This window comes from Arvicanthis niloticus, chromosome 29, assembly GCF_011762505.2.
Source record: "Arvicanthis niloticus isolate mArvNil1 chromosome 29, mArvNil1.pat.X, whole genome shotgun sequence".
Taxonomy (NCBI): domain Eukaryota; kingdom Metazoa; phylum Chordata; class Mammalia; order Rodentia; family Muridae; genus Arvicanthis; species Arvicanthis niloticus.
The window spans coordinates 2387737-2411802 of record NC_133437.1 but is presented as its reverse complement, the minus strand read 5'-3'; the positions used below and the strand labels follow the sequence as shown (position 1 = coordinate 2411802).

Below are 24066 nucleotides of genomic sequence, written 5' to 3'. Positions count from 1 at the left end.
ATAAACCTTTTCCTTTCCAGGCTGTTTTTGGTCATGGTGTTTCATCGCAACAGTAACGACCCTAACTAGGACAGTCACTAAGCAGTGAACCACCCACACATCATTCCATATCTTAGATTGTGCTTCCCAGGGACACTAACCAGCAACAACATGCCATTCTTGCAGTGACTGCCTCATTTTTTTTGACTCAGCTGCTATTTGAATATGGTACATCTGATATTTATCCCTGAGACAAAGCAAAGCTGACTGGTGAATATGGAGCTGATATGTATTTTGGTCTTCGAAAGAGTCTTTCTAAAGATGTGATTGGCCACACTTTTTCAGTCATAAATTTGGCTGTTATTCACATGCGAGTCCTGAGAAGTTCACTTTTTTATTAAATACTATAAATAATATAAATACTATAAATCTATAAGTTTTATTTTGATTTAGTTTTATCTCTAAAGTAGAATGTTTAAGGGTGCTGGAGAGATGGCTCAGCAGGTAAGAGCACTGGCTGCTCTTCCAGAGGTCCTGGATTTCTTTCCCAGCACCACATGGTGGCTCATAACTGTCTGTAACTCCAGATCCAGGCAATCCAGTGTTGTCTTCTGGCCTTTGCTTGTACCTGACACTCATGCTGCACAAAAAATATATGTAGTCAAAATACCCAAACATGAAATAAAAATCAGTCTTCAGAGAAGGTTGCAGAACTAAGCGACTGCATTAAGAATGCACTTCATGTGAAATTTATGAGGGAGTGGCATGCAACTTTAAAATTAAGATCAAATTAACGGTTCCATTAAAATAAAAGCACGAGGTTTATTCGTATACGTGGTCATTTACTTAGTGGACAATTTATGACAAAAGAATTGCCAGTCCTCGGTTCTCAGGGTTTGTGTGGGCGATCTCTCAGTCAGATGGTTGAATTTGATCTAATGGTCCTGTAATAAGATGTTGTGTAGCGCCATTGCTTCCTCTCAGCATCTTCTAGATCCTCCCGTTTTCTAAAACACTATTTGTTCTTCTGTGGTCAGTGCCTGTTCAGCGAGGACTTTCTCCTTGCTGACACTGACACTTTGAGTTTGGTGTATGGTGGTTGTATTCATTAACATTCACACTGCCTGTTTTTTTGTTTGTTTGTTTTTTTCCTGATTAATTTTAGAATTCTTTGTTCTTATGTTCCTTTCCTCAGAAGAGTTACCTTGTACATGCCCTTTGTGTACCTCAGACCGGGGGAGTTGTGTTACCACCACAGAAGGGATCCAACTCGCCAAAGAACTGGGCGCTACCTACCTGGAGCTGCACAGTCTTGATGATTTCTACATCGGAAAGTACTTTGGAGGAGTAGTAAGTGGGGAAGCCCTGTGAGGTCCTTTGTTGGTGTCAGCTGCCACTTTAGTCATTTTCTAAGGCATCAACTGGGGCCTCAGTTTTATGAGCATGCTTTGTTCTAACCTTGAGAAACCATGACTTAGTGGCATAGATTTAATCAGACATCTATTATGATTTTTGGAATCTTTTAAATTGTTAATATATTGGTCTTTGTATAGATCAAAATCTCTTGTTAGTATACAAACTTACACAAGTTTTAGTAATCGTGTGTGTGTGTGTGTGTGTGTGTGTGTGTGTGTGCGCGCGCGCGCACACACACACATATGCCTGCATGTGGGCATGGGTGTATATGTTCATACTTGCGTGTGAAGACCAGAGAATATCCTCAGGTGCCATCAAACACAGCTCACTTTCTTTAAAGATGGACTCTCACTGGCATTGAACTTGCCAACTGAGCTAGGCTGGCTAGTGAGTGCCCCTCAGAGGCCGCCCGTGTTTTCCACCCAGATCTGGTCTTAGAAGCATGCTTCACTCCACTTGGCATTACTGGGGTATGGGGGAGGGGATGGTAATATATGTTGTGTAGAGGTTAGAGGTCAATCCTGAGTGTTGTTCTTCTTGTCTGCCTTGTTTTCTGAGGCTAAGTCTCATTGACCTGGAGCTCGCCAGTGGCAAAGCTGGCTGGCCAATGAGTCCCGGGATCTGCACATCTCTGTCTTTCTAGTGCTGAGATCACAAGTACTTCCCACTGTGCCCAGCATTTTCCCCCTACATGGATCAGGTCCTTGTACTTGGAAAGCAAGTACTTTACTGATGGAACCGTCTCCTCATCCTGGTTTATAATATCTGATATACAGCTGAATGAGCCTTGTAACCTGAACAAGTGGGCCCTAAGAGTTCTCTTTATTTGTTGAAAAAAAAATTTTTTTTTCTTTTATGCATGGTTCAGCAAGACTTCACAACCAATCTTGTTATAATTCAAAGGTACACTCAGTTCTAAACGCCTTCCCCTCAGGACTCAGGGAAGTATGTACAAGAGGACACAGAAAGAGTGTACAAGCCACAGAGGATGGATGGCACCAAGGGGACAGTGCCTTCCAAACACAGCAGGACTGACACATATGGACTCAGAGACAGTGGTAGAGTGCACAGGGCCTGGACAGGTCTAAGTCACATGTGATCCCAGTGCTGAAAGGGGAAGTGGGTAAGAGGCTTCATCCCTACACAAGCCACTTGCAAAGGAAAAAAATTAGTTTTTCTCCAAGGCAGTCTCACTGAGTATACAAACCACACTTAAGGTCCCATGCCCAGACCAACAAAGACAGAGCTGAGTGGCAGTTTTGTCGATTTTGATACATATTGCTTTGTTTGGACTCCGCCCATCCCAATCTTTCCGGCCTTTTGATTGTATATTAGGGTTTCCAATTTAGTGTTTTTATGTGTTTAGTTTGTGTATGTGTGTGTTTCTTATGTGTTTTTGTTAGTTAGTTTGTTTGCCTGTTTGTTTTATAAAGAGAATGGAAGTGTGGAGTTGGATGGCTGGGGAGGATCTGAGAGGACTTGTAGGGAGGGGAACTATGGTTAGAATATATTGTATAAAAAACTGTTTTCAATTTTAAAAAAAAGCCACACACATAGGACTGTTTCTGTAGACAGCTTCTTGTTGGATGTGAAGAAGCCAGGCTTTGATTCAGCTGCAGTGCTGGTGTGTCTTGTGTTCATTTTAAGTCTCAACATATAGTTTCTATCCCATAGCTAATACTAAGAATTATAAGGTCTTTGGAGAATATTTGCATCAGTTAACAATTTACTGTTCTTAAACTATCAATTTCTCTAAGAAGCAACCCTTCTCAGTAGACAAATCTGATAAGCAATGAAAGTCAACACCCAAAACAACTCTACCTTAAGTGTGAGTGAGATCTTTGGACTTAACATATGTTGTGTTGAAACATTCCAGTTACCACAGATGACATAGGCTTTTCTTTCTCTGGAGTTCACTGACCTGGCTATAATTAACAGATACAATGATACTGATTTTTGTTAAACATAAATAGCTACAATTCAGTCCATTTCTATTGAGTTTGAAATATTTTTGTTTGATCAAGGACTGCATTTCCATGAGATGCTTAGGTAATTTATGTGGAGTGCATGGGTACCCTTTTTCTTTAGTGATTTTATTTGATGGCCATTTCACGGGTTGGATGTAGTTTCATTTCTGTTAGGATAAGAGTCTCCTGGATGGCTATTCCAGCTTCTAAAGCCTGAGATACTTAAGATTACTCCTTATCTCTCTTTCTTTTCCATGTTCTCTTTCTTCCTAATGTTAAACGGTTTAGTTACAATAACATATGAGAAGGACTGAGATGTGGTCCAAGTTGGGAGAGAGACATGGATACTTCCTTTATGTTAATACTTAGTAAGAATATGCAACAAAATCAAGATGATCTTCATGTGTATGTCTGTGTGTGCATGCACATGTGTGTGCATTCATACACCTGTATGTGTCATTGTTCGTACATGTGGAGGTCAGAAGACAGTCTTGGATTTTGGTCCACGCTTTCAGCCTAGTTTGAGGTAGACTGTCTTGCTGTCACTACCGCATACATCACACCAGCTGGCCCAGGACCTTTTGAGGATGGTCTGTCTGCACTTCCCATCTCTTGGCAGGGATACTGGTATTACAGACTCATTTTGCACTTCTGGCTGCACAAGGGCTGTGGGTTTTTAGACTCACATCCTCACACTTGATCAGCCAGCACTTTACCTCTACTTGAGCCATCTCCTGAGGCCTCTGATTAGATTCCTGAGTTGTAATTTGTAACTGAAATCTTGAGGTGAGAGATTATGGTATTTGCAAGGATACAAGTGGAGATGATAACACTGAAGTGAAAGAGCATTTCAACTCTTACGTTTCAGTCAAGGATGAAGAGGTGTATGGCATCCCTTCCAGTCCCGAGTAAGGGGATACCTGCCTGTGGGATTTAGAGAACCCCACCATCTGGTTGTACCCCCTTCCCATAGGGCACAAGTTAATGGATCCAAAAGAATATGGCCACGGAGAGCAAATAACAATCACTCTGTAAAACTGCCTGTGTTTTCACATGTGGCTATTGCTATTTAGATTTTAAAATTAACTGAAATAAAACAAAATGAGATTCAGTTCCTTGAGCGTTAGATAGAGCTCACATTTCAGAGGGCTCTATAGCTTTCCATTGGCACACATAGTTCTGTTAGACAGAGGCTATGACGAATCCCCCAGACACATGATTCAGATTACTGCGCCACTGATGAAAAGTCTGTTTCCTGGCCTGCACAGGCCCTCTCATGGGCCTGCCAGGCCGGCGAGGGGCTGCATTGCTGGGACTCTTATGCCTGAGAGGTGGCCAAGGAGTAACTGTTTAAAGGGGATTCGGGACAGAACAGCTGGAACTCGGGGTATCCCTGTGTGTGCAGAGAATTCCTTGGGCATGAGGGTGATAAGAGGAGAGGTGGTCTTAGGGTCCAGGAATTAGGGTTGACCATTCTACGTTGCATGTATCCCTGAGAAGTTTGAGAATTTAAAGCTAAGTCTGGCTGAATATGCCTATATGATGATAGGTTTGGGAGAACAGGAATATAGAATATCTTTTTGTATCTCAAAGTTTCCTTTATTGATTAATATTTTAATACCTGTCTTGCTGTGGAGATGATATCTATTTGTGCTTCTACAAAACCTAGACCTTGTGAGGTATATCACAGGCCCGGAGCCAGGGCTAGTGTATATTGAGGAGAGTTTTAATTTGTAAAGGACAATGTGTTGAAGAGAAACAAATGCAGTTGCCTAGCTGATGGGAGCACCTGTGGACAGATCTGACCATATCTACTACTGCCTTAAATGTCACAGTATTTACCTCACTGGCTCCCGCTGAGGGAACTGCTGTAACCATGGTACTATAGTGGGTGTGTTGTTTTTTTGATTATTCAAGAAAATAACTTTTTTCTTAAGTGAGTGTACCTTTTTTGGAACAAAGCAAATTAACCGTCCTAAATATATTTATTTTTAATACTGAAGGTTATTTTAGCATTATATAATTGTAATAAATTTTATATAAAATATAAAAATATGTAAAAATTATTTACGTGTTTGCTAGTATTGGTGCTGACATTGAAACCAATTGCAGGTGTGGTTTGGAATGCAAATGATCACGTTGGACTTCTAACTCTGATTTGATTCATGTTTAGTTGGAGTATTTTATGATTCAAGCCTTAAATCAGAAGACAAGTGAAAAAATGAAGAAAAGGAAAATGACCAGCTCCTTCCATGGGATTCGACCTCCTCAGCTCGAACAGCCAGGTGTGATGGCGTTAGAACACGCTTCTTACAGGTCACAGATCTTAGAGAAATTACTTTTAAATTTGAGCATGCTCAGGGCCCGCCTGGGACAAGGGATGGGACCCTTTGAGCTGACACTAAAGCAGTTAAACCACACGTGTGAGAAATATTGATTCAGTGTTTCAGCCTATAGATGTTTAGCATGTGGAGAGACTGTTGAAATTGAACACTTCTAAAGACCATACACAAATCTTAATTGGATGCTGTTCAGTAAGACATTTGAAAGGCAATCTTGGGACACTCGGTGAAATTTTAATATGGACTGAAAACTAGATGAAACTGTAGCATTATCGTTAATTTCTTACCTATTACAATTAATAAGTCAATGCTCAAATATAATGTTAAATGTCTTCAGAGCCACAGTGGCCTAACACCTGCAGCCTATTTACTTTAAAAAATGTGGCTGGTGTGTGTCTCTGTCTGTGCTTGTCTTTATGTCGAGGGATAAGGCTCGATGACAGTATTAGCAGCATGAAGTCAAGGGTGGATGTGCGCTCAACTGTACCGTTTGTGCAATTGAGTGTAAATATAGAAATAAAACTACACTCATCATTATTAGAACATTTTGGATCAGTTTATCTTTTATATCCTTTTTAAAAATAGGTACTTTTTAATCATTGAATGAAGACTATAGTTTATTGTAATAATATATCTATATTTTATGAAGAATGTAAAAGATGAGTTTGAAAGCCCCATCATACCATACGTACATATGTATTGAATAATCAGTGTGTATTTTATAAATTTGAGGTTTCCCTATTTCTCAAAAAGGGAAAAAATGTAAAGTAGGTACTGGAAAACTATTTGTTGAAAGAACATAAATATAAACTAAGGAAATACAAATTAGAATTGAAGAATCATTTTCAGTTTTGAAAAGTTCAGATAAGTAGAAGATCTGTTAGATGGTAGATTCTTGGGCCTTATATTCTCTCAGGGTTGAAAAAGACCAGCTAGTGTAGACAGCTAGTTGTTCTGAGTGGTCCAAAGGAGAGAACATGCTCATGCCTCAGAGGAATCAAACATCCCACACCATTTGACACTGATAGAAACTTCCCCAGTGGTTCTTCATTTAGTGTGCAGGGTCACCAGCAGTGTCTGGAGAGTGGATACAGCCTGTGTGTTCACAAGGCTGTTTCATGTGCCTTTTCGTGTGGAGAACTGTGGGCCAAGCGCTAAATAAAACCCAGGCCAGCACCTCTAGGTGTCTCTGGGGATGACTTGTTGTAAGAATTAGTACTGGCTTTTGGACTGTCAGCATTTCAGGTCCTGTGAAGGTCCTTGTCAGAGAAGGGAAGGTGGTGTGGGGTGCAGTGCAGGGAGCCTGGCCCACAAAACTGCTTATCCGTGTTACAGACTAGCCTCCAAACTTTGTTTAGAATAAAGGATTTCTGTTACTGCTGGAATGAATCACACTCGCTTAGATCATGGTGTGCCATCCTTTGGCACATCCCTTCTTCCATGTCCCTCTGCTCAGGTCTGCTAACAAGATATCTTACAGTTAGGTTCTTGGGGAGGACATGACCTGTGGATATTCTGACCCTTCAGCAGGGTCAAACTAGTTTTGGTAAGTCTAAAGTTATGTTCTCCCTAGGAACCCATGGATCACAGTCAACACCCTGGCTGACGTGTGCTGAGTGGAGGAAACTATTTGCTGTTTGGTGAATTAGATTATTTTATTAGAAGGAAGAAAAAAAAAAAAAAACTAGGATCAAAGTTAAGTTGTTAAGTTGATTTCAGACAATAGAGTAGTTAGAGGCATCACATTTTCTGGTGACATAGAAATGTGAAGATGTTACTTCACTGTCATTAAACTGTGGCCCTTGTCATTGCCCTATCACAGAAGGACAGCCTGTGTGAGAGTAGGCTCTTCTGAACTTAGGTGAATTTTTAAAAATCAGGTAGAAGACTCCTACCCCAATACTAAAGCATTGCAGGTGAGGGAGCGTTTTTTTGTTTTGAGATACAAATGTTATTTTATTGCACTTATCATTAGGTTTTCATTTTTACTACAAAATATAAAATTGTATCTTTGTGTGTTCTGTAAAGTGTGCTTCAGTAACCTTTGATGAACTAGTTCATGTATGCATAAGTTAAGCTGTACAAAATCAGTGGTTTGTAGGTAAAAAAAAATGGGCAAATATTGTTGCTTTGTAGAATTTCACCTCAGTTTTAAAGAATACTTATTTTTGATTATTGGGGCTGTAGGAGTAAAAAAATGAGATATTATTTCAATTTTCCATCCGAAATAGAAAAGATGCCTGTGTTGAAAGCCGAAGCATCACACTATCACTCCGACTTGAACAACTTGCTGCTCTGCTGCCAGTGTGTGGATGTGGTCTTTTACCACCCTGAAGTGACTGGTGTTGTGGAAGCCCACAAGATCGTTCTCTGCTCTGTAAGCCACGTTTTCATGCTGCTTTTCAATGTGAAGAGCCCTACCGACATTCAGGATTCCAGTATCATCCGAACCACCCAGGATCTCTTTGCCATAACCAGAGATGCTGTGCTTCCAGGTGCTAGCCAGGAATCCCCCAGCAACCCGCCGTTGCCCGTCATTGTTAAGGACGCTCTCTTCTGCTCGTGTTTATCAGACATTCTGCGCTTCATTTATTCAGGTATGCTCGGTCCCTTCTACTCTGTTAAGCTGTCTAGATGAAGATGCCCGTGGTCCATGAGAATCTTGGTTAATTTTACATTTATCTTATCCCCTGACATTGGAGGTGATGCTTACACATAAAATATAGCATTTGCTTTATACCTAGAAATATCCAAGTTATTTTTCTTCCTGATGAATTTACTTGCCTTAAGGAGAATAAAATGGTAAAATTACATAGCATATTATGTGCTCCTTCAGCCATCTTCAAGTGTACAATTGAGTAATATTAGATGCATTTGTCTTCAGTATTAGACCCATAATGTCTTCAAGGTTCATCAGTGGTGTCATTTGTGTCATATTCTTAATGCTTTAGAAAGAATATGGCAGTTGTTAGAAAATTAAAGACCATGTAATATAACAATTCATTTCTGAGTATATACCTGAAATAACTAAAAGCAAGGTGTCAGGAGTTTTACAGCCATGCTCAAAGCAGTATTATGTACCATAGTGAAAATGGTGACTGTGACTCAAATGTCATCAGTAGGTTCATGATATGTGTATGGTGATATATATATATATATATATGTTATATATGTGATATGTATGATATGTGTGTGATATATGTATGCAGTGGAAAATTACTCATCTCTAAAAACTAAGATGTTCTTTTTTCTACTTGAGTTATGGATATACCATGTAATAAGTTAAAATTTAATTAGGGTTTTGAAAAGAACTTATAGTAGATTTTTTGTTGGAGATGTGAGAATAGCGCTGTGGTGACTTAGTGAATCGTGGTTTGTAAAATTCACAAGTACCCATAGGACACAGTTTGCCAGCTTTATGTACATTTCAGTGGCCGTGTAGTCAGGTCCAAGTAGCTAGAGTCATCAAGTCTCTAGTTATTGACGTCTTTTAGTTTTACAGGTTTTAATGTTTAAACTTAGAATCTCACGGCTCAGACTTTGATACTAATTCTTAAAAAACAAACATTTGCATGTTAAAAAAAAAACGTTTGCAGTGACATGTCTGGAGAACTATGAAGGCTGTGTTTGACTTTTTAATGATTTTACTGTTGAAAGTCTATGAATTATTCAGCAGGTTTCCCGTAATATCATTTAATCCTGGAAGGCACAGGAGTACATTAAAGAACTTATGCTTTCTTTAGTATGGTAGCTGTAAAGCAGGTCCACATAACCAGAGACTGGACCTGCCTGGATTCTCCAGCAGAAGGATGCCTTTTTGGCATTTTAAAGTCAATTCAGCAATGGGGAAAAGGGAAAAGAAAAGGTTCTCCCTGTACCCTCACCCATGCCCCTGACAGTTACCTGGAACAACTTTCTGAATTCTCTCAGCTAGTATTAGAAAGAGGTTTATTTACATATACAGATGCTGTGGCAAACATAACTTATAACTGCTATTTTCTGGGGACCGTAGGTACTTTCCCAGGAGTACAGAGGGGGAAATGAGCTATCTTTGCCTGTGAGAACAGTTTTTGCCATATCGGAAGCTGGGATACTGTCCTCAGTGTGATCAGGCTGGGCTTTCTGCAGACTACGCATGCGTGGTGGGGGAGGGGCGGTTGAAATAGAGCAGGTAAGAAGAGAACTCAGTAAGAAGGCCACATCAGTCTGGCATGCAGATTCAAGGAGTCTTAACACTGTGACCTTTCAGCGTCAGACTGGTGCTTTTAAATCTTAGAGTGCGAGGTCACGTGGGGATCCTGTATCCTGTAAGTATGCAGATTCTGACGGTGTGGCAGGCGTGGGTGCAATGTGAGCTGTATTTCCTACGGATTCCAGGTGATGGTTTATACTCTCCGGACACCAGGAGTGCGCCACAGCCAGTGAATTGGGGCTTGGATTTCAGTTGAGAAGCTGGGCCTGGAAACCTATTGTGTTTACTAGCTAATGCCCGACGACGGCAAGGGCTGAGGGCACAGTGAGAGCTGTAGTTTCTGTGTTCAGGAAGCTATTCTGAAACAGCAAACACTTGTAACATTCTTATAGGACTTGGTAGTTTAAGGCTTGTGAATTCATGAGTCACTTGATCTTTGGATGGTTAGAAGTTGAAATATTTGTGAGAGGCTCAAGAATGTAGATTTGTGATGGACCTGTCATAGATGACCCAGAATTCCACATCACTTACTGAAATACAGAGTAGGTGAGCATGTGGACAGAGCTGTGGGTTCAGTCTGCATGGTATTCGCTCTCAATTTTGGAATTATTCTGTAGCATGCACACCAGAAAACAGCATAGGATACCTGAATGCACTGAGCTCTTCAACTGACTACGTGACTTACTGAAGTGCTTGAGAAGTTATCCTTAAAAACCTCGGTGAAGCCGGGCAGTGGTGGCGTACGCCTTTTATCCTAGCACTTGGGAGGCAGAGGCAGGCGGATTTCTGAGTTCGAGGTCAGCCTGGTCTACAGAGTGAGTTCCAGGACAGCCAGGGCTACACAGAGAAACCCTGTCTCAAAAAACCAAAAAAAAAAAACCAAAACCTCGGTGAACAGTGCAAAGTGAGCAGCTATTACAGATCCTGCCATGTGACACTGTGCCCATTGATGCCAATGCTGTCTGTTCAGGGAACTGTTCAGAGACTGGATCTCGTGTTAAACATTTGCACTACAGGAAGGAGTCCTCGCCTCGGGATTATTGGTTTATTAGTTACAATGTCAAAGATGGTGATTAGCATTTCTGCTTAGGAAAACAGCCCACTTGCTAGTGCTGTTAGGAACTTTTTCTGCTTTCATTCTTGGTTATTGCCTCTTGGTGAGTTGTTTTTAAACACCTAAGTGGCTCCTTGAGTTTGCCTGCTTATTTAGATTATTTGATGTTGGCTTGTTTTCAGATAGTCCTTTCAATGGAGGTATTATGTAGATGGTCTTTGAATATAACTTTACTTGTATTAGCTGGATGTAAGTTTACTTAACAATGGTAAAGGTCAATACAGAGATTGTATCTGTGTTCTCCTTCAGTTAGGATGAATGTAGACAAATCAAAACTTCTTCTCCTGTAGACTGTACTGGGTATTGACCATATCTGGGATTTTTAAAGTGTTGGTCTGCCAACAGCATTAGGGGACCTGGGAGGCGTTAAAACATATTAGTGCCTGGAACCCTAGCTCCAGAAAGTCTAAGTTAATTAGGATGAGGTTTCCTCTGAGTTTACAAACTGTCTCTCTTCAGGTCAATATAATACTCAGCTAGGATGGAGAAGCAATCTGTGCTCCATTGGTTTCTAAGGCATCTGATATATCTATCTGACCTTCATCCCCTCCCTCCCACCATTAATGTATAAGGTTTATTGCACAGTGGTTAGGGAAATGGCAGAAAAGCTAGGTACAAATTCAGTGGAAAATCTCTTCTCACTGTAGTCATTTCAGGGTACTACAGATAGATGGACATGGGGCTAACATATGGCTTTCTGAGGTGTTGGTATCAAAATTGGTATGCAGGAGTCTCCATGCTGGAGCCAGTTCCTCATAATAGAAAACAAAAAAACAAAAAAACAACAACAACAACAAAAACCTGTTCTGTGATGCTCAGATGGGGCAGTGTTTCCAGCTTGGTTTTGTGTGGTGGTCTTGCTGTCCGGTCTCTGGCTCTTGGGTATCTACAAACACCTCTGAGGTTTATAATCCTCAGAGAATACTGCCCAGAACTGGCAGAGGGCACTCAGTGAGCCTGTTGTCAGCAACCAGGAGACCAAGAGGCTTCAAGAGGGAAGATGTGTTCAAAAGCTCCAGGTTTAGCAAGGACAGAAATGGACCTTCGAAACACAGAGAAAGGCTTTTGGCATCCTCTTTCAGTAGTAACAACGAGCAGGTCATAGGTGTCGCAAAATCACTCTTGAATTCAGGGGTCCTGATATTTCTATACACACCTTTGTCTATGTACATGGGAGGTTTTCTGGAAACATGACCCAAAGAATATGTCAGATTGTGAAAAGATTATGTGTGCCCAGTTAAAAATCACTGATATAAAAGGGGGAAAGAGTGAACAGACAGTTCTTAGAGACTCCTCATCCTTCTGGAGTATGAAAAGGAAGGTGATCTAGCAGGGAAGTCAGAATACAAGAGTTGTTACAAGTAGAACAGACAGTGGTGAGACAGTGGGGTCGAGGCGGCACCTTCGTGGGCGATGTCCTCTTTATTCTTCCTAATTCCAAGATGTGGAGACCATGATTTCAGCTCAGATTTGGCTATCCTGTGAGTGTTTATATATGGAAATGACAAATGCTGCTAAAGCTGAGGTGAGACGGTGGGAGCCATCCAGCAATGCTGAGAGCTGGTGCCTGGGCAGGCAAGAGCATTTGCACTGGACCCAGGTTCTGTTCCCAGTACCCATGTGGTAGCTAACAACTGATCTTCACTCTAGTTCCATAGGATCTAACACCCGTTTTTGGTTTCCTTAGCCACTGAATACATGCAACACACTTACATACATGAAGACAAACATCTTACACATAAAAATAAACCAATCTTTAAATAAAAAGAAATAAAAAGCCAGTGCCGAGAGCCCTGGGATCAGGACCTTTGGTTGACTTTGGTTCCCACTGGTAGAAGCTGTCTGCAGTGGCCTGATCTCATTGGCTTAAAATGTGAATTATTATAATTCACATTGTATAATGTGAATTATTATAGGAGGTTCAGAGTTTAAGAGTAAGGAGCCATCTCAAGTGTCATGCCAAGTACCAATGGAGTTGTGTTACTTTTAAAATTTACAATGATAGTCATTATACTTAGGAAAAAGTTTAAAGACACTTGTAGGGTATTTGGCATAATTCTAACACCTCTCTGGATGTTTTAACTTTGCACAGTGAGATTATGAATTTAAAGAATGCTGCTCTGCTGAGCTTTGATGCTGCAGATAATGCTGATAAAATTATTCATGGCTTGAAGTCAATATTTCCATTTTGGTCAAGCTTCAGGAATGGCATATATACCTTGGTCATGGTAGCCCTTTTTGTCCTGGGAATACTTTTATTCCTGCCCATTGTGTCAAAGCTTGTGTTTAACAACATTAACATGTTGGCAACCAAAAAAACATGATTTGAAACTGAAAATGGACCAACAGACAGAGTTATTAAATTAAAAGGCTGGCAAGCCAAGGACGGGTAAGATTCTACACAGAGCCTTTCCAACCTAAGATAGACGTGCATTGCTTTTGATAATGCATATTCCATTAAGAAAGACATTCTTATAAGAACGACTTAAGACAGGCTCAGTCTTGTTTATGCAATAAAAAAAAGGGGAGATGTGGAGAGCTTTTGGGGCTGCCTGGCAGGAATCTGACATTGACCAAGGACAAGGCTAATTTCAGGCAGGAATCTAAATCCTAGGCTAGAACAAAGAAGTAATTACAGGCAGGAATCTAAATCTTAGGCTAGAACAAGGAAGTAGGCTTCAGACATGAAAATAACTTTAGGCTAGGACAGGGAAGTAGGCTCAGATATTTTGGTCATCCTGATAAGCCCTTAGAAATAGTGATCACTGGGAAGTTACTGCCTTGCTTGTTCTTTGACTATCTGTGTTTACTGTCTTGCTAGTTTCCTTGACTGTTTGCATCTATTGTATTGCTAATTCCTCAACTTAGAACTGACCTTAATACTTGCATGAAATTAAAATGGTATAGAAGCAAAAAAGGAGGAGGAAGAATGGGATAGGGGCTTTATGGGGGGGGTAAAGAGATAACATCTGAAATGTAAATAAATAAAATATCCAATAAAAATAAAAAATAAATAAAAAAAAATTAAAAAAAAAAAAACCCAAAACCAAAAAATGTGAATTATTTTATACTTTGCTCAGCCCCTAGTCTCAATCATGAAAGTATCTGCAGAGTGGTGGATATAGGCAGTGATATACCAGAAAATGTAGATTAGGAGCAGACAGCAAAGGGTCTTGATTACTTGCCCCCAGGGGTGGAATGACTTCTTTAATGGCTGAGATAGATGAGGGTAGTTCCTTGTGTGGTGGTTTGAATAAGAATGGCCCCCCATAGGCTCATATATTTGAATGCTTAGTCACCACAGGGTAGAACTGTTTGAAAGGATTAGAAGGATTAAGAGGTATGGCCTTGTTGGAGGATGTCCAGGACTTTGAAAAGTCCAGGCCCAGGCTCTCTTTCTTTGCCCACCTGACTGCAGATCAGGATGTAGCTCTCAGCCACTTCTCCAGCATCATGTGTACTGCCATGTTCCTTCCATGATAATAATGGACTAAACCTCTGAAACTGTAAGCAAGCCCCCAATTAGATGCTTTCTTTTATAGGAGCTTCCTTGACAGCAATAGAACAGTAACTAAGACACCTTGGAACGCCATAAGCATAAGTCATACTTTTTGAAAACTTAGCTTCAATAATAGGATGGATCCCAAGACAGAAGGTCATCAGGAAGCAGAAAGGCTGAGGAGAAGAGTGCCATAGACCATGAGAGAGGAGCATTTTGGGTAAAGGCCACCTTTTGCTGATCATAAAATAGAATTACAGGAAAGAAAAGAGTTCACAGAGTATGTGGTAAGAGTGAAGGAGCCCAAGAAGAGTAGCTTTGAAGTTGACCAATGTGGAGACTAAGTTCAGGAAAGACCAGGCAACTGCTATTGATGCAGTGGCTGGGTCTCAGATGGTCTGTAGCAGAGAACCATCTCATTGCCTTTCTCAGGTTAGCTTTGTAGATTCCAGGACAGGTGTCCCATTCTGAGCCTGACAGTACACAAGGCCTTCTGAACTCATTGTTTCTGCGGTGTGGCTTTCCAGATCAGTGGTAAGTAAGCTTTGCTCTCCACTGGTAGTGATACTACCCAACATCACCTATGAAAAGTTATACCTACCTTTGTCCTGGGAGCAAATAGGCAAGTTGCCAAATCGCTTTTCACAGAAACTCATCCTGGCTGGGGCTGCTAAGTCGCTAGTGAATACCTGCCTCAGAAATGGCAGCTGTCAGGGAGGAAGACAGTTTATTACAGTGGTTTTCAACCTTCCTAATGCTGTGACCCTTTAATATAGTTCTTCATGTTGTGGTGACCCCAACCATAAAGTTACTTTTGTTGCTGCCTCATAACTGTAATTTGCTATGGTTAGGAATTGTAATGTAAATAACTGTGCTTTCTCCTGGTCTTAGGTGACCCCTTTGAGAAAGGATAGTCCCCACAGGGTTTACCATCCACAAGTTGAGAACCACTCGTTTAGAAGGCAAACAAACTTGTTATAACACAGACTTCAAGAGACATGTTTGTTACAGAAATAAAAATACTGAAGAAAGGATCATTGATAATTTAAAAAGAGACCCAGCTTTTCATACTTGTTACTCACACAGGGAAATCTGATGTATCTAATTCCTTACAGGTGCTTTTCAGTGGGAAGAGCTGGAAGAAGATGTCAGGAGGAAGTTGAAAGATTCAGGGGATGTTTCTGATATAATCGAGAAAGTTAAATGTATTTTAAAAACACCAGGAAAGGTAAATTAATTTGACTCTGAATTATAGCTGGTATACTTTGATGATTATAACATTGAGTCATTAGCAAAGTTAAATAATTCATAAATATAAATGTTTTTCCTATGTATGTGTTTCTGTTTACATGTTTAAAGTATTTAACACAGAAACGTATGTATTTCTTACTAAGACTTTAATTTATGTGGGGATTAAAATGTGTGAGTCATGTCTTTGAAATGTTCATTTGTGAATTCTGTCTTCAGAACACCCCATTGGAACACAGAGACCAGCCTGCCTCTGCCTCCTGAGTGCTGGGATTAGAGGTGTGCCCCCCCCCCCCCAATCCATGTTGAGATGAAAGGCTGCCTGATTTCTGCTCCTACAGCTGGACCTCTAGGAAAGATGCTTTTCCACACCACACTATTTAAACCCAGATAGCTTTGGGGAATAGCCTTGTTCCTGTGTGACCTTCTCAAAGAGTTCCAAGCAAAATAACCAACCAAATAGACAGTTGAGGAGTCTCTTGAGTACATATCAAAATTAGAAACTGGGTTCAAGGTTATACAAAAACTGATGTTTTATGGCCATAAAACTGCAGTGATCTAGATTGTACAGAATCTGTAAAGGTTTTAAACATACGTTTGTTAAACTTTAAGATAACTGTGTTGTACAATTTAGCCAGTTTATGCTTAATTCAGATTATGTTTTAAGCAAATTGGCTATGGTAGATTAAAAAGATAAGCTGTGTGCAATGCTTAGGAAAATATAGGTTTTCTTTAAATATAAGAAAAATATTCCTTTAGTTGTTTTTTAAAGATAATTTAATTCTACAGCTACATTACCAACATTCTAAAGTTTAACAATGTAATAGTTTTTCATTCCCTGATTTAAAAAGTTGTTCTTACCTTCACTTAGTATGTGTGTATATACACGCACACAGTCCTGCATGCCAGAGAGCACATACATGTGGAGTTGAGAGGAGCTGGTTCTTCCTTCAACCATGTGGGCTCTAGGGATTAAACTCAGACAGCAGTTGTTTGCTCACTGAGACATCCCTCTGCATGCCCCTTCCCCTTTGAGACAATGGCTCGTTATATTATATAGTCCAGGCTGACTTCAGATCTCTTTGTAGCCCAGGCTAGCTTCAAACTTGTGACTTCCCTGTAGCTTTCCTGGTGCTAGTCTTACATATATGCAACCATACCTGGCTTGTACTTTCATGAAGATTTTTAATTTTATTTGAGAGAAAAAAATTAACAGAGAAACAAAAAAAAATTTAAGGGGTAAGATCTTTGGTTTCAGTAACACCATCGTTCAGCAAGTATCCACAGGCTAGCCAGCCTTATAGGAATGATTACAGGTTAATAATACCTCTCTTTCAACCCTAACTCAACTAAGTAATCCTTTAAAAATGCACAAATACTTGCATTGTGTTTATTAAAATAGTCTGATGAGTTAATGTATGAACCAGGAGAAAATACCCCCCATCTCACACACGCTTCATATGTGGTGTAAGAGTCACTGTGTGTAAATTCATAACCTTTATCTACACAGGATATACAGGGGCTTGCTGGTGTTCTGAACATGTGTCTTTTTCTTTCTCTGATATGACAAGTGCTCCTTTGAGATACTGAGAGTTACATCACCTCTGAGTGGAGAAGGGACTGTGATTCTGTGACCTTCTCATCCACCCTCCTATCCTTTCTGTTTACCAAGTGTGTCATAGGAGTGTAACATAGCACTGAGTTGGCACTTGGGAACATGGATTTAGCTTCTCAGTGTGTCATCAATTATGGTTGCAGCTTTGAGCAGTTCAGGTTTTTCTTTTAAAATGGAATAAAGCAAGGTACTGCAGACTCCACCAGCTCTCTGATTCCTGGTGGGTTTGGCTGTCACTCTTCTATGTGTGTTAATCATTTGCCTTCTAAATGCTGGTCCCCCAGTGGGGGTTGTGGCGCAGGGTTGAGACTGACAATGGAGGACTGGGACCTGTTAATTCTTTCCCTCCTACCATGCTTTCTTGTGGGGTTCATGCTGGAGTCGGTTTTCTTTTTTCGTGTCAAGAGGACAGTATCCTTTTCTTCCTTCGCAAAAGATTGGAAACGTCCCTTCAAAGTAGATTAGCACAGGTAGACACTTAGGCATCACTTGTTCTGATTGCCACAGTCTGATGTGTGACTTCTTAAGGACAGAGGTTTTGAATTTCTCAGCACGGGAGTTCCCATGAGGATGAGATTTAGAAATCCAGCCAAGGATCTGATGAAGTCTAATTAGTAAAATAATTTCAATAAGAGCCATAACTGAGTGGTTCCAAATGAGGGATTGTGACCATATAATCTAATATGGTTGCAGCCCTAATTTGGACAACTCTACTTGAAAATGTTAGGACTTGGCTTATTTCATTGTAAAGAAAAAACAGAGAAGATACAGAAGAAAAGGATGGAGGCAAGCGAAGGGAACTGGCCTCTGGCTTCTTGGATAGAGGTGAGGTGTCTTCATAGACCTCAACCACAAACAAGGTGCCAAAGCTGAGGTAGACCAAGGCACTGGGAGGAGGCCAGCAGCTGGGTGGGGACAGAATTTTCTGTAGGCTCCAGTAGTCAGTCAGTGTCTGTCTGTCTGTCTGTCTCTCTCTCTCGCTCTCTCATATACACACATACACACACACAATTAGCATTAGAAAATTGTATTCAAATTGAAATTCAGCACTCTGAGATTTTTTTTTAATGTTCATTCTTTAAGAGAAGACGTTATTAGGCCTTACAAGGACATGTGCTATAAGAAAACATATTTACCCCCTGCTGCATGAGTGATCTCAGGGATCCAGGATCCCGAGGTTCCCTGGCTACCACTTAGTGAGTGGCCTGGTGCTGCTCACCGGCAGGCAGCAGATGATGTGCTCCAGGGAATGTCCCCCTCAGATGCGTGATTAGAGGTGCCATCATGAAGCAATTATGATTTTCTGTCTCCATTTTTTTTTGTGTGTTTGTTATCAAAGCAAAATGAACAGCTTTTCTCTTTGTGCTATGCTTTCTCTTGATAGATTAATTGCCTGAGGAATTGCAAGACCTACCAAGCCAGGAAGCCTCTGTGGTTTTATAATACGTCTCTCAAGTTTTTCCTTAATAAACCGATGCTTGCCGATGTTGTCTTTGAAATACAAGGTACGACTCAGTTGTGCCAGAGGTCACTCTGCATTTTTATTTCTTACTTGCTCCCCATCAAGTTCTAGTTCAGCTTTAAATACATAAAGTAGGCCGGGCAGTGGTGGCGCACGCCTTTAATCCCAGCACTTGGGAGGCAGAGGCAGGCGGATTTCTGAGTTCGAGGCCAGCCTGGTCTACTGAGTGAGTTCCAGGACAGCCAAGGCTATACAGAGAAACCCTGTCTTGAAAAACCAAAAAAACAAAACAAAAAACAAAAAAAAAACAAAACAAAACAAAACAAAACAAAAAAAAACATAAAGTAATACCAACTGTAAGTTGAAAGTAAGAAAATCGCTTTATAAACTAAGAAAAGGAGTTTATATTTTCTCTTCACCCGTATATCACCTCATCATCTGGGATAAGGGATGATTGTTAATGTGTCATCTCTGTTTTCATTTCTGCATTTCTTAAGATCCTGTTTTTAATTCATCTGAAGCCAGCTCTCATTAGCTCTTGCTTGGTTTATTTGATTTTTTAAAAAATTATCTGACCTACATCGTGTCCAGTTATTGCTGGTTGTGTCCCTGGCAGCACGGTGAGAATTGCTATCACTAGAGCAACTGAAAATTGCCTCTTATCTCTGTGGGAAATAATGATGCCTAATTTTAATAAAGATGAGCTGTCTTGGAAGCCCATTACTGATTACTTGCATGGATAATTCTGCCACATTGCTAGATTAAATGCATAATCTTAAAGATGAATTGTCAGATACAAGGATGAAAGGAGTTGTTTGCAAATAAATTAAGTAGAAGTTTAGATGGGCCATTGTACAGAAGGAGATGTGTGAGATAGCTCGCATAGCATTTACTCTTCAGTACCTTTCCCCAGCAATATCTCCCTGCTTTTAACTTTGCTCCTATGTCAAGAAAACTAGTGAACTGACCTTTTTTTAAAAAAGCTCCGTTGGCAGCACCATATGCAGTGTGAGCCTGGGACTCTGAAAGTGGGACAGTAAGAGAGATCTTGAGATATATTTAAAATGTCGCAGGGGAGGGAGACAAGAAGAAGCCATAGACTATCTATAGCTCTCTCATCGGGTTAAAAGACCCGCAGCCGACTAACCATCCACTGACAGTGGTACGATTGGATTTATTAACTGCCAAAATGAAAAGTCCAAAGCGTCTGTCTGAAGCCAGCTTCATAACACTCATTTGTAGGTGGAGAAAGTATCCTTAGAGGCCCAGCCAGTGGCAGTCCCAGAACTAGCTCCTTGGGGAATACTGTTGATGAAGGCATTTGTGGAAGTCCCTGGGTGTTCTGTAAACCAGAGAAACACCAGGATGGATACCTTAGCAGCTTCACACTCCAACAGAAAACACTCATCCATTGTTATGAAGAAACTTAACCTATAAACTACAAAGATTTCTATCTTTACCAAATTAACCATCTCAAGTCCGTTTTGAAAGAATTTCTGTGTTCTGAAGGTAACTGATGGTGCTGGAGCTGGCATAGTGCTCTTTGCCAGATGGCTTCTCGTGGGTCACTGAGGTCCTTTAACCACATCCATGATGTCGGCTGATTAGTTGCATGCTGAACCGACTCTGAAAGATCCCCAAGAGTTCTGGGGCTGCACAACTTTTCACGAGGCTTTTCACAAGGGCTAAATGTGGTGGGAGGGTGAGCAGAAGTGTATGTGGTGAACATACATGTGCTCTTCCTGAATCTAGGCTGAGAGGTCTGTTCTGAGGAATGTCTTCCAAGATCTGTGTGTTAAACAAGTTGGCATTTCTGGGTCTCCTGGATGTGCTTGCCTAATAGTTGTATGGCCAAGGCTAGCCAGTTCCTTACTACTTGTACAGTATTTGATACATCAAACATACAATACAGTCAGCCCAGAATTTTTTTTTAAATTTTAAATAGAGTATCTGGCTGTACTGGAGCTCACTTTGCAGACCAGCCTAGTCTCAGACTCAAAGAGCTCTGCCTTCCTCTGCCTCCCAAGTGCTGAAATTAAAGACATGTACCACTACACCTGGCTGTAGAATTCACTTATTAAGGTATGGTCAAGTTCTAGGGTTTTTTGGCTGTCCCCCCACAGAAAAAGAAAATGGGATCATTGTCAGGAGGGGAGGTTGCTGGTTTCACCCAATATAATCAAGGAAACGGGAAGATGGGGCTCTTTAAGAAGGGGGAGGGAGGTAAATCCAGAAGCAGGAGAGAGATGGGTAGAGGAACAGTATGGATATCTGAAGAAGCCACAAGAAATCATACAATTAACCATTTAACTAAAAAGACCAAATACATGCAATTGTGTATATAAGTAAGTATACATATTTAGTCTTAATGAACTTTTTTCATCTGAGCTGATGGTATTACCTCCAAGAGCCTAAAAAAATCTTATATCACACGTGAGAAGTTCTCTTTTGAGTTGTTGGCCAGGGCTATTCAAGAGACTACCAAAACATCCGGCCTATTGGGTCAAGCAAGCTTCCAAAGGAGGGGAGCAGCCTGTAATCTCACATAGCTCTGACAGACACCTATGAAGCATATCACTGAGCAGCGTGGCACAGTGACCCTGAGGGATGCATACCTTGGGGATAGCCAACAGCTCTGTAATTGGATTTAAGATCAACAAGAAGGAAACTGTGCTGGGGACTGGGAACCTAGTTAACTACTCAGGGCTGGTGACGTTGTGGTGACATCATTGTTATTGGAGGAAAACCTCCAACCAGCGTAATTGAAGTAGCATAATGCCTAATAACAATTTATAAATATTTGTAGTTCTCACCCTTCCTCAAGGAAACTTCTTCAACAGATGGAGACCACTACAGAAAACCACAACTAATCAAAATGCAGAGTTGTGGAGCCCAGTCCCAAGTTATAAATCTACAAAACATCCCTGCATCTAAGGCCGAGGGAACATTGTAGAAGAGGAAGCTGAAGGATTGGAAGAGCCAAGGATCAGGGAGTTTACTGTGAGGTTGTGTCTGTTAGTAAGATCAGAAGCTCTAAATAAAGTCTCACCAACACAACTGCCCAAACTTGAGCTAAACAAGGATGACATCAATAGACATGTCAAAGTGGATGGGGAAAATCCCATGAGGCCTCAGCCCTTCACAAAGAACTACAGGCAGCTGAGGAAAGCTGGGGGCAGGAGAGCTGGTCTTTCCTAGGGAAGAGCACACCAATTGGTTGTCAGTGCCAGTAATTAGCCATGAACATATATAGACTAAGCAGGTTATAGTTAGGGATATATATATATATACACACATATATGCATTCAATAACAATTAGTGAAAAAAGAAGCCATAAATTTGGAGAACACAGTGGGGTATACGGGGTGGTTTGGAGGGAGAAAAAAAAGAAATGTAATTATATTATAAACTCAAAGAGTGATTTGGTTACACCATAACAAACAGATGAATTTCGAACCAAACAAAAAACCAGAACAAATATCAAGGTGAGGCTTATGAGTTGGCCCAGTGGGTAGAGGTTTTGTCATCAACCATACAACCTGAGTTTGATCCCTGGAGAACATGTATAGATGCTGAAAGCCAATTCCCACGAGTTGTCTTTTGACCTCCACCTGGCTGCTAGGGCACACACCCCACACCCCAAAGAAGGAAGGAAGAAAGGAAGGAAGGAAGGAAGGAAGGAAGGAAGGAAGGAAGGAAGGAAGGAAGGAAGAAAAGGAAGGAAGGAAGAAAAGGAAGGAAGGAAGGAAGGAAGGAAGGAAGGAAGAAAGAAAGAAAGAAAGAAAGAAAGAAAGAAAGGAAGGAAGGAAGAAAGAAAGAGACTTTTGCAAAGGCAAGTGGCTATCCATAGGACCAGTGCCTGAAGTTGTATGCAGATACCGCTCATCATCAGATAGACAAGCCGAATCCTGCACATGGAGGTGAGTGGGCAGGGCCAGGCAGAAAGGGTCACGAAGTGACAGAACAGATGAAAAGCAAGAGATTAAAAAGGAAAGAATCTCTACTTTCCTTGTGCTGCATATTTCCTTCAGAAACCTTCTCAGCAGGTTATGGTGACATAATGCTTGGTGCCAATACCTCCTATGCTAATTATAGACAGGGTAATGCCTACTATGCAAATGTGGGAGCATGGCACAGCTCCACACAAGCTTTTGTAGGTGGCTTTATGTGCTTGTGGTTCTCTCCTCTTGGCTTTATTATGAGATGCTTAATATCTTGTCTTTTCTTTGGTGTAGGTACCCTCCTTGTGTTGGAGTTTTCCTTCTAGGATCCTATGTAGGGCTGGATTGTTAGATAGATACTGTTTGAATTTGATTTTATCCTGGAATATTTTGTTCTCTCCATCTAGGTTGATTGAGAGTTTTGCTGGGTATAGTAGCCTGGGATGGCATTTGTGTTCTCTTAGAGTGTGCATGACCTCTGACCAGGCTCTTCTGGCTTTCATAGTCTCTGTTGAGAAGTCTGGTATAATTCTGATAGGTCTACCTTTGTATGTTACTTGGCCCTTTTCCCTTGCAGCTTCTAATACTCTTTCTTTGTTCTGTGTGTTTATTGTTTTGATTATTATGTGACGAGAGGATTTTCTTTCCTGGCCCCATTTATTTGGTGTTCTATAGGCTTCTTGTACCTTTTTGGCCATCTCTTCCTTTAGGTTGGGGAAGTTTTCTTCTATGATTTTGTTGAAAACATTTCAGGTCCTTTAAGCTGGAAATCTTTGTTCTCCTCTATTCCTATTATTCTTAGATTTTGTCTTTTTATTGTATCGTGAATTTCTTGGATGCTTTGGGTTAGGAGTTTTTATGTTTTGAATTTTGTTTGTCAGTTGTGTCAATCTCTTCTACTGTATCTTCTACACCTGAGATTCTTCTGTCTCTTGAATTCTGTTGGTTATACTTATATCTGTAATTCCTGGCCTCTTTCCTAGGTTTTACATTCCCAGGTTTTCCTCCATTTGTGTTGATTTGGTCCCCAGAACCTATGATGACTACCTATAACTCTGCTTTCAAAGGATCTGAAGCTGTCTGCTGGCTTCCATGGGTATACACACACATCACACACTGAAAAAACACAACAGAAAACAGGTAACTGTAGTTAGGTACATTTTCACAACATAAGTTTTTTGTTTTGGTTTGGTTTTCAAGACAGGGTTTCTCTGCGTAGACCTGGCTGTCCTGGAACTCACTCTGTTGACCAGTCTGGCCTCAAACTCAGAAATCTGCCTGCCTCTGCCTC

General features: G+C 40.8%; 1 protein-coding gene and 1 non-coding gene across 2 annotated transcripts in view; one reads left to right on the top strand and one right to left on the bottom strand.

Moving 5' to 3' along the window:
- Window positions 1-24066, top strand: part of Rhobtb3 (Rho related BTB domain containing 3) — a 48705-nt gene that overhangs the window by 13649 nt on the left and 10990 nt on the right. Inside the window, exons 4-8 of the mRNA XM_076927011.1 lie at window positions 1175-1329; window positions 5536-5647; window positions 7936-8301; window positions 15625-15737; window positions 18757-18877. Of these exons, the coding sequence (XP_076783126.1) occupies window positions 1175-1329; window positions 5536-5647; window positions 7936-8301; window positions 15625-15737; window positions 18757-18877 (867 nt within the window). The remainder of the gene's footprint in view (window positions 1-1174; window positions 1330-5535; window positions 5648-7935; window positions 8302-15624; window positions 15738-18756; window positions 18878-24066) is intronic.
- LOC143440506 (small nucleolar RNA SNORA71) lies at window positions 12014-12144 on the bottom strand. The gene has a single exon (XR_013108160.1). It is a non-coding gene; the product is annotated as a small nucleolar RNA SNORA71 (small nucleolar RNA).